This window comes from Gracilinanus agilis, chromosome 4 (genome assembly GCF_016433145.1).
Source record: "Gracilinanus agilis isolate LMUSP501 chromosome 4, AgileGrace, whole genome shotgun sequence".
Taxonomy (NCBI): Eukaryota; Metazoa; Chordata; class Mammalia; order Didelphimorphia; family Didelphidae; genus Gracilinanus; species Gracilinanus agilis.
The window spans coordinates 133,029,009-133,039,474 of record NC_058133.1 but is presented as its reverse complement, the minus strand read 5'-3'; the positions used below and the strand labels follow the sequence as shown (position 1 = coordinate 133,039,474).

The 10,466-nt window shown below is 41.3% G+C and overlaps 1 protein-coding gene across 1 annotated transcript; it reads right to left on the bottom strand.

Moving 5' to 3' along the window:
* Positions 1 to 1,062: 1,062 nt before the first annotated feature.
* On the bottom strand, positions 1,063 to 9,894 carry DEGS1 (delta 4-desaturase, sphingolipid 1). Its single transcript, XM_044672447.1, has 3 exons — positions 9,715 to 9,894; positions 5,439 to 6,181; positions 1,063 to 1,675 (listed from the first exon to the last, which is right to left on the bottom strand). Exons 1-3 carry the CDS (start codon positions 9,794 to 9,796, stop codon positions 1,529 to 1,531), a joined length of 972 nt encoding a protein of 323 aa, XP_044528382.1. The 5' UTR covers positions 9,797 to 9,894; the 3' UTR covers positions 1,063 to 1,528.
* Between the last annotated feature and the right edge of the window lie 572 nt (positions 9,895 to 10,466).

Genomic DNA, 10,466 nt, shown 5'->3' with positions numbered 1-10,466 from the left:
GCACTCACGTGCTCTGCCTGGCTCAGCCCGAAAACTCTCACGTGACCCTTCCATGCCTATCAAACGCAGCAACCGAGTGCCCGACAGGCCTTCTGCCGCGGGGCCTCCACTTCCTCTGGGAACTCCTTACACTAAGGCAGGGATCCAGCATTCACTGGCAGCCTCCCTCACATCTTAGTGGCCTCAGGCCTCCACCTCCTCCTCAGCCTCTCTGTCCTGGTTCTCCTGGGTCCTCCTCTGACCGTGGGGGTCCCTTGGGTTGTAGTCTTGGCCTCCTTCCCCATCTATTGCCCTTGATTTCATTAGTTCCGGGGGATTTAACTACCATCTCGGTGCTGAGGATTCTCAAATCTGCCTCCAAGGCCCCCAAAGCCTGCCCAGCCCTGAGTCGGCGTCCCCTTATCCTAGATGGCCAATAGAAAGCATCCAAAACATAAAGGGCATCTTTCCCTCCCCTTCCCTTCTCCATCATCTTTCCAACCCCTCGGGTTAGTGCTACCCTCCTACCCCGCTGGCAAGCTCTCAGAAAGGTCCAGGGTTTGGCCCCTCCCCTCGGGTGACTACAGCCCACTCCCTCAACCTCCAGCCACCAGCAGGTTTTCCCCAAGGCCTCTCCACTTGTGTTCTCCTTCCCCTGTGTCCCAAGGCCTCCTTGCTCTTGCTCTGTACCTCTAGAGGGTGCCAGAAAATGAACTGATTATATGAACTGGTGATTTCAGCTGCAAAACTGGTAATTCCCTTCATTAGATTATAAATTCCTTGAGGGCAGGTACTATTATTTGCCTTTTCTTGAATCTCCAGTCTAGCAGTGTGTAAGTTGAGCAAGGTGCTTATAGTGTACTGATGAATGTCACAAGAACGGGAACGCAAAAAAGAATTAGCTCAGTGATTCATCAAAACATATATTGGAACCTCTATCAATCAACCTGCTTTCTTCCTTCAGCTAGGGACAGAATCTTTTCTATTCTAAAGTTCCAGGAACTATTTTTGTGACTCTGTCCCTATGGTATGTAGTCTCTTCCCCCTCATTGAGTAATGCAAAAGCATGAGATGAAGAAAGAGTTGTGATTAACAAATCCTATTTATTAGATGTGTTTTAAGCTCACTCCTTATAATATAATGACCATTCTCTGTAGACAATGAAGGGAACATATAGATGAAGGAAATGGGCAGTGAACAAAATAAAACTTCTTTAAAGTCTTTCTTACAATATAGTTCCCCCCAAATGCTGACACTGCTAAAGTAGTTTTTAAGAACTACATGTAATAGCACAGAAGCAAGTGGAATTATAGCTTCATTCAGATTACACAGGAGAAAATGAAGACACAGGAGAAGCATGTTAATTGGTTAAGATCATGTTCGATTCTTGAAATTTCTTGTAGAGCTCCTACTTAGAATTTGTGCAGGGGAAGCTTCTAAATCTCCTTAGTCTTAAGTGAAATAATTCAAAATATAAATATAAGGGGAAGTAATATACATTTTTGTAAACTATTTTTAAAGCTACTATGAAGAGTTCTCCTTTGGCTCATTAATCCAGTTTCACTTGCCCCTTCAGATGTCTCTTCACTCTAGAATAGGGACTGATAGTATCATCCATCACAAAATCATAGAGCACTTTTATCCAGGAGTTGTAGTGGGGCAAGGTGTCATAATATTCTGCTGCTATTTTTTTCACCTGCAATAAAAACAAAACAAAACAAACACACATACTTAAAAGATAAGTCATTACAGTACTAGTGCTTCATATGATTAACCAGTCTTGATAAAAATTCTTTTTTTGGGGGGGTTACTAATGTGTTATTTATTTTTCAACTTTATGAAGTGATAAATCATATGTTTTTCTTCTGCATTTCTGCTCCCGCAGTTCTTTCTTTATATGTGGATAGCATTTTTTCTTATAAGTCCCTCAGAATTGTCCTTGATCATTGCACTGCTACTAGTAGCAATTTATTACATTTGTTGACCAAATTTCTAAAATGTTTTCCTTTATTTTAGGGATTAACGATTCCAATGAATCAGGCAGAGTGCAAAGCAGGGGAGACGGACCCAATATTAAGGTTAACAACTTGCTAAATTCAAAGTCATTTGCATTACCAGAGTAAATATCCTAAAAGAAGACTCAGAGCCAGCCTCTTTGGAAAAAAATGGGGGAAGGTAGAGGTGGTAGAGGGGAGTGGTTGGTGGTACTACAAACTTGCTAGTCAGTTATTAACTGTGGTATTACAAGTATGACTTCAAATTAAGTTGCTAGTAAGCACCTAGTAGAAAAAAGAAACTGAACAATGGTTAGGTCTGGAGTTTCTGGTGTTTCGGCTTTGTAAAAATCATTATTTTTTTTACAAGTCTTTGCCCAGATACACTTAGCCCACACCCCTGCCATACCCAGTAAGCACTAGGGGCACAAGGGACTATTTTTCACTGTATTTTTGTGTCCTTTGCACAGTGCCTTCCTTTTCCATTGTGGGCCTTAACCTTCCGTGTTAATTTGAAAACTCATGGGATTGAGTAGGATGAAGGTTTGTTTGGCTGCTGGAATGATGATTTAATATGATCATTTCAATTTCTTAGAATTATATTTGGATCCAAAAATAAATACCAACAAATAAAAAGTACATCAAGGGAATTCAATAAGGCAGGAGACCATGAATTGTATGGAAAAGAAAGATTATCATAACATAAATGAGTGTTTTATTTAGGAACTGTGGCAAACTAACTTCCTGGTTTGTGGTTAGAGATTAATGTATACATCCAACAGGGCACAAATTTTAGGCACTATTAAGTTCCTTTAAATGGCTCCTCTTCTTCAGTTTCAGTCTGCCAGTTATCCAAAAGTCCTATAAAATTTTTTCTACAAAGGTGAAAAAGTCACCTTTTCTTTGGCAAGGGAGGAAGCTGCTTATAGGGTCTTAAGAGTAGCAGAGCTCAGGTATCAGGATCCTTTATAGTCTTAAAATTATTGTGGATCTCTAAGCTTTTGTTTATGTGGATTATGTTTATCAACATTTAGCATATTATTAAAAGATAAAATCAAACTAAATGAAAACATCAAATTATTATGAAAATAGTGTTAATCTCATGGACCCTGAAAGGGCCTGAAGAATCTTCAGACCACACTTTGAAAAGCAATCTTGGGGTTACCCAGGCACTGAGAAGATATTTACTCTCATGTCACAACACAGAGTTCCCTGTCACTTTCCCTCTACAAATTCTCTGACAATGCATGGATCTTGCATGGAGTCTCCCCAATTAGAATGAGACAGGGCAGGGACCATAGTGCCGCCTTTCTCTGTAACTCTAGAACTGAGTACAGTACCTAGAAAACTCTTAATAAATGCTTGTTGATAGACTTATTAGAAAAGTATTAAGCCCTTACCATGTGCAAGGTACCATGTATGCTAGGTTGGGGATAGAGAAGAAATAATCCTTACAATAATTCTGAATAAATTAAAAATCTTTTCAAATAGTAAAACACATAATTTTGAAATTTTAAGCATAATCAAATCTGCCCTAGGTGATTTCCAATTGTTCATTAAAAGAACTGAGGATCAAAAATATAAAGATAAAATATAAGATTAATAGCCTGAAATTCCCTAGGAATATAGGAATAGAATAGCAAAATTTTGATTGTGATGAAAGGCTCCAAAATTCCTTAATTTTAGCCTCTAAATTGAGTTTCAAATATGAGTGACCTAACATTTTATGAAATAATTCTCAAAGTATTTGCAAAATTTTAAATTATAATAAACCAAATAATTAAAATGATCATTGAAGTCCATCTCCTAACTTCAAGCTCAGAGCTCTTTTCACAATATTTTTTTTAAATTGCTAAAATTAAGATCCTAGTTCTACATCTGAAGTAGTCACGTGACCTTGAGCAAGTCTATTAGTCTCAGAATACTACATTCTCTTATTTGTGGGGAAGATCAGAAAAGTGCCAGGAAGTCTGCTACTGTGACTATGAGAGAGAAGATAGGACAGGATAGGAAATTAAGAATCCTTGGTTGCTATTATTGCCTTTTGTGACAACTAAGACTGATCAAAGTGCTAATTCCATGTAAGCTAGACCAAGTTTTTGTTAGTACACAAGGTCTATAGATTACAAGAAAAGTGATCTCTCTCAGAAACTTTCAATTCAAAATGTGCTGAGCTTTTCTAGTTGAACCATAAAGAAAAACAAAAAGAATTCATTTCACCCATTAAAGAAGAGGAAACAAAAGTACAAAGTTAAAAGCCAGGCTCTACACATTTACTATTTAGACTTGCACATGACTATAATGACAGAGTAGCTACATAATGGTGTTAGATTACACTACAACTGCTCAGTTATTTTAAGATTTTACCGGATGGCAGAGTCTCTAGGCTTTAAAAAGCAAAACAAAACAAAAAAAACTCTCATAACAACTCATCCTAATGGCAGAAATCCCCTTAACTTTAAAGCAAAGGACTCTAATAGGAAGGAAGGAAATCCCTCTAGAGAAGAGAGAAAATGGAGCCAAATTTAAGTTGCTTCCAGGGAGCCCAATTACATAGGACAGTGCCCCCTCTCTGTAAAAAGAGATCAATTAGGTAGTAAAGAGAGTCAGGTGAAGTAACCTTGGCTAATCCAGACTTGCCATTTCTGAACTAACTGTCTTTGCCCAAAGTGCGGCATGCTGGAGTAGATTCTATAGACGTTCTAAATACTTCTACTTACAGGTATTGCTCCCTTTCCTTAGGGGGGAGTTTGGGGAATTTTTCCAGGACTCAGAACCATGCTTTTTACCCACAATGACAGCTCTTCCAACAGCCTAATCTAGTCAGAAGTGATTATGACTGGTGGAGCCCAGGAATTCCTCACTCACCTCAGGCCATCAGATAATTTACCTGTAGAGGAGAGGCTTTGTTGCTGTAGTGGGAAAAGTGCTGGATTTGGAGGGAAAGGCTAGAGGTTCAAAAGCCCAAGGTTCAAATCCCAGTCATGGAAGTTGTGTGACCTTGGGCAAATCACTTCTCTTTTGAGCCTCAGTTTCCTTATCAGTAAAAGGAGAGAGTTGGGTTCCATGACTACTAAAGTTGCTTCTAGTTTTCAATCCTCTGAGCCTAAACTGGCCTCTGTAAAAGCCTGTGTACTGTTGGTACTTTAAGAAGAGGAAATGCTGGCTTTTCACATTAGTTAATGAAAACAATGTGCCTTACCAAAGTGTCCCTCTTTAAATGTCATTGAGAGTATTATTCTCTTGCTAGTGGCAAAGGTTAGACGAAGCAATTACATAAACCATACTGGAAAGACAAATTCCTCACTTATCTTATATCCAAGTGAACTCTTCATCATATTTAACTTGGGTTTAAAAAAATAGCTAAGATAATAAAAACCTATTTGATGTCATTCTTGTCCAAATTAGGTAAATTGGGACTAATAATTCTAAATTACCAACCTTAACAAATGGGAAAATACTTACCAATGGAAGGTTCTTTCCAGGAATGTTGGGAAAGTCATGATGTTCATTATGATAACCTACATTGAAGGTAAAGAAATTAAGAGGTCCATAATAGGAAAAAGTCTCATGCCCTTTTAGAAACATGTAATGTTCAGCTATGAAATGTCCAGCAATTGGGTGCAAACCTAGACCAAATACTGAACCAGTAAACACGTAGATAAGAGATTTGATTCCAAAAAAATAGTAAATAAAAATGTCAAAACTTAATTGAACCAACATATTGATAACTTCCAAATAAGAAATCGGTTTGGGGTTGATGCACATCGGTCGAAAAGCATAAATAAGAGGCTGAAGAATAACCCATATAAATTTCCTAAAACGAGTGCAGAAAAACCAGCCTTCAAAATCAGTAGGAATATCCACATCGATGCCATCTGCTCCTAGGTATCGATGATGATCCATGTGGTACCTCTTGAAGGAAACAGAGTATGGAATGCCAAAAGGAAGATTTGCAAATATTCCAAACCACCGGTTCCAAAGAGCCTTGTAATTTCCAAATGCAAGGTTGTGAGAGATCTCATGAATAGCTAAAGTCATTGAATGACTAAGGCAGCTTCCAAAGGCATAAGCCCAGAATATAACCCATTTCCAGTCCAAGTCTTTTACTAAGTAAAATGCAACCAACTGTGCAAGGACCATCAAAATTACGATCCATATCAAGTTGTAATTTGGTTTCATCAAAGATTTTATTTCTGGATATTTGGCTGTGAAGAAAAGAAAAAAAAAGTTAGGAAAGAATAAGTACAAAAAATAGTTCAGCAGTCCAAACTAAATTAATTCCCACATCTGAATTTTCAAATTATACAGAATTTTGTATTTTGTCAGAAACAAACTTATAGGCTCAGTGTTGTGTGCCCAGGCTGGCCTGGTGTCAGGATATCTTTGTTCTAATACTAATGATAGTAGGAAATAAAAGAATGCTTGTCATTTACATACTCTTTTAATGTACTTACACACACTCTTATTTGATCGTCTCTTTAATATTTATATAGTGCTTATGGTTTGGAAAGCACTTATAAATATCTTAGTTGATCCTTACAACAACACAGGGAGGTAGGTGCTACCCATTTTACCGCATGGAAAATGCAGGAGGCAGAGGTTAAATTACTTGCCTAGGGGGTTACACAGGTCTCAAGCCTCTGCCTTTTTTAAATAAAGTAGTGATTAGTTACAAATGAGGAAATTGGGGCAGTACTTTGCCAGAATTAAGGATTTGAACATGGGTTTCTTCTGACTCAATATTCTTTTTACTACATGGAGTTCAGTCTGTGTAACTTTAAGCAAATCAAATTTTCTGAACCTTTATCTGCAAAATGAATGGAATTGAAATAGATTATTTTTAATTTAAAAAAAATTCTGGCTCTAAAATTTTGATTCTAAAATTGTGCTTACTTATGATTTCAGGATGACATAGTAATCTGATTTGTTTTGATGTTTGTCTTCTGTGCTAAACATAAAATCAGTGAGTTAAAAAATATTTAAAGTCAACAAAGCAAAATGAAAAGCTAAAATATCTTTGTATTTCAAGATGGGTATACTAGCAGTAAAAGGCAATTTTTGTAGATGAGAAAGAGAATTGTAAAGACTAGAACAATACTGTACTCCTATTCCTCAATTTTCACTTTCCATTCCCCATCCTGATCCCCAAGTGCTACTTCCTCTGACTTCATATAACATAGTTGACAACTTTCCTTCAATTCACTGAAAGTACAATGGAGAGGATATTAGACCATTAAAGGAAATTAATTTTTCACATTAATCTGGATCAAGATGTAGGTTAGATATGGAAACAGAGAAAGTGAGTTCAAAGACTTGCATTATACTAGGGCAAGTTCCCTCAGGGAAAGATTGACTTAATGAACTCTAAGGTGTCTTCCAACTCTAAATTATGATCCTATGATTTGTGATAATATGCACAATTTTTCTGAAGAAAAAACAAAAACAAAAAAAATCCCCCTGCTTTGAGGCTGAATGTAGCAACTATCTTTGGCTTAGTGTGGCTGCAAGGTTTTCTCAAGTTCTTTCTGAACAGAACAAGTCTTCTAGAGTGCTCTGGGAAACCAAATAGAAAAATCAAATTTTTTCTGAACATGTAAGGATAGAGGAACAAATTATTACTCAGGTAGTGTTTCCTAAGGCATTTTAGAGAAGTAGAAAGATCAGGCAGAAGGCTAACAGGTTACAGGATACAATAGAGTTGGAAGAGCTTCCTTGGAATCAATCGTGTTTAATGGCTTGAGTAGTTGAAGAAGCCGAGATTCAGGAGTGGTGAAGTGACTTGTTGAAAGCTTTATGGGACGAAATACCTGGCAGATCTCTGCCAAGAAGTGTTGAGATTTGGCCCAAGGCAGCTTGGCCCAAGGTAGCTGTGGTAGAAATAGAGAGAGAATCTAGAGCTGTAGAGCTTCCACTGAAGAGAGAACTTGGCAACAATGGCAGATGGTGGGGAAGAAGGAAGTATTTAGAGGAGTTGTGTTTTAGATATGTTGAAACTATTTTTTAACATTTTGACAAGGAAAAAATGAGTTTGAGGCTTTATTATATGTCTTATTACTTATTTTGCCATTTACTTTTGCTAAAATTATTAAATTAATAATGCAACTAAATTTTTTTTTCTTGTATCTCTCATCTTCCTAAATACATTTTAGGCCCCATTAGGTAAAAACCAAGACTCTGTCACATTATTATTTAAGAAAAAAAAAAACTATCTTCTGTCTTAGAATTGATACTATCTGTTCCAAGACTGAAGACTAGTAAAGGCTAAGCAATGGAGTTTTAAGTGACTTCCCCAGGGTCACACAGCTAGGAAGAGTGAAGTGCCTGAGGTCACACTTGAACCCATACCCTCCCAACTCCAGGCCAGTATCTCTATCTTCTGAGCCCCCTGGCTGCCCCTTCAATCTATTCTTGGGAATTAAGCAATACCTAGTGACCAGCAAAAAAAAACACTTTAGAAAACAGGAACTGACTTCTAGACTTGATTTTATCCCTCAATTGATTTCTCAAATTAGCACAGTGCCTAGCATGTAGTAAGTGGTGATTTCATTTAATCCCACCTTCTTTGGGAAGTCTTCCCAAACTCCTAATTCCAGCACTTTCCCTCTTTTAATTATTTCCTGCTTATAATTTGCTTTGTATATAATTATTGGCATATTGCCTTCTCCATTAGGCTGTAAGTTCCTTGGGAGCAGTGGCTGTCTTTTGCCTTTAAAAAACAACCCAGGGCTTAATACAGTGTCTGGCACATTAAAATGTTTACTGGGCGACTGATTCTTCCCTTCGAGTTCCTAGTTTTCCTGCTTGAGAAGATAAAGAAATTGGGCTTTATGGACTCTAAATACCTTCAGGCTCGGCCATTAAATAATCATATTATGTTATGAAAGCATGCTGGCCTATCAACTAGGAGGGGCAACTTCATGTTAGGGAGCCTCTACACGACACTGAAGACAAGCTCCAAATTCAGGTGCCAGCACACCTCGGAGATGCTGATAAAAGCAGGATCGGCCGCCCGTTGTTTTCGCTCTCTCTGGGATGACACTTGTCACTACGCCAATGTCGGCACGTATTTTGAAGCTCCTGGAAGATGGCTCTGTGGAAAGCATATCCCCTGCTCTGGTCAGGAGGGAGGTGGCCGGGCCCCAGAAGCGCTGCCACGGTCATTATTGGGCAGGATGGAAGGGCGGCGGGATCACCTCAACACTAGCAGTTTAAGAGGCCAGCTTTAAGGGTCGAACACATTTCACTTGTCGCCCCCGGGATTATCGCTAATCTCTGAGGGAAGGCAAAAAAAAAAAAAGGATGAGTGTGTGTGAGAAGGCCGAGCAGCCCGGCCCGCTCCCTCCGGCTCGTGCTCCCTGAGTGGCAGCTCTCCGCGGGAAGGGGAGGGGGAGGGGAGGAAAGCGGGATGGAGACACTCCCGGACCGCTGCAGTGCCCGCCCCGCGTCCCGTCCGCCCGGACCCCCTTTCTCTGCACTCCCGAGGGGCTCAGGGGAAGAGGCGGATGGGGCCAGCGAGCAGGCCCCAGGAGGGTGCCCCTTCCCTACCCAGGCAGGCAGGACTGGGGCAGACGGGAAGCGGGGGAGGGGTTCTGCGCAGGAACTGGGGTGCGGCTGGTAACGGGCCCCAGCCCCGGCAGGACGCGCTCTTTTCCTGCCCCTGCCCAAGCTCAGCGCAGCCGAACCAGCCTCGGGAGCAAGGGGACGCATATAACGGGCCCGGTGCGGACAGCCTTCTCACCTAGGATCTCCCGACGACGGTCTGCGTGAGGCTGATCCGTATAGACCCACTCGAAGTCCTGCCGCGACACACAGGCCCCCATCGCGGCGGCAGCGGCTGCAGCTGCTCCCTCGGCCGCGCAAGCCTTCTTCCAGTTCCTGGCTGACCGCGTGCCGGAGCAGGATGCGGCTCCTCCCGAGAGCGGACGGGCTCGTGTCTGACGGCGGTAAGAGGCGGAGGAGGAGTAGGCAGCAAAAAAAGAAGGGGCGGAGGTGGGGTCCAGAAGGGACACGCAGCACCGCCCAGCGTCCCTGCCTGCCTGACTGGAGCTGAGGCCCGCCCTGCCGATCTGCCCCTCCCCCGGAGGAGCGCGCACGCAGCTCTGCGCCGCCCCCACAGCTTGGCCGGTGCCGGCCTAGCCGCTCTGCCTCGGCTCTGGGGCTGGAGATCTAGACTCTTGGACTGAGCCGATTGGAACAATTCCTGGATCCCCTCTCGATCCCATCCCCTTGCCCTTTCCCCAGAATTGCTTCAATGTCCTTTTTCGACAGTCACCCATATTACCTCGTATTGGGGACTTCAAGGATCCTTTAAGAATATCGCCTCACTTAATCCCTCACACCACCCTGAGACAGATGTTATCATTGTCCCCATTTTACAGATGAAGAAACTGAAGCAGGTCAAGGCAAGTTGGGGGGGGTCGGAGGGGTCGGGGGGGGGCGTGAGGTTGGGCCTTGGAGAGGGGATGTTCGAGGTCGAATCTGAATTCCATG

What these genes read in the sequence shown, in the direction of transcription:
- DEGS1 (XM_044672447.1), bottom strand. Translation starts at nt 9,796, where the DNA reads ATGGGGGCCTGTGTGTCGCGGCAGGACTTCGAGTGGGTCTATACGGAT. An exon ending in CCGTCGTCGGGAGATCCTAG is followed by an intron (nt 6,182 to 9,714) that starts GTGAGAAGGCTG and finishes TTTTCTTCACAG; the next exon opens with CCAAATATCCAGAAATAAAA. An exon ending in CTGGAAAGAACCTTCCATTG is followed by an intron (nt 1,676 to 5,438) that starts GTAAGTATTTTC and finishes TTTTTATTGCAG; the next exon opens with GTGAAAAAAATAGCAGCAGA.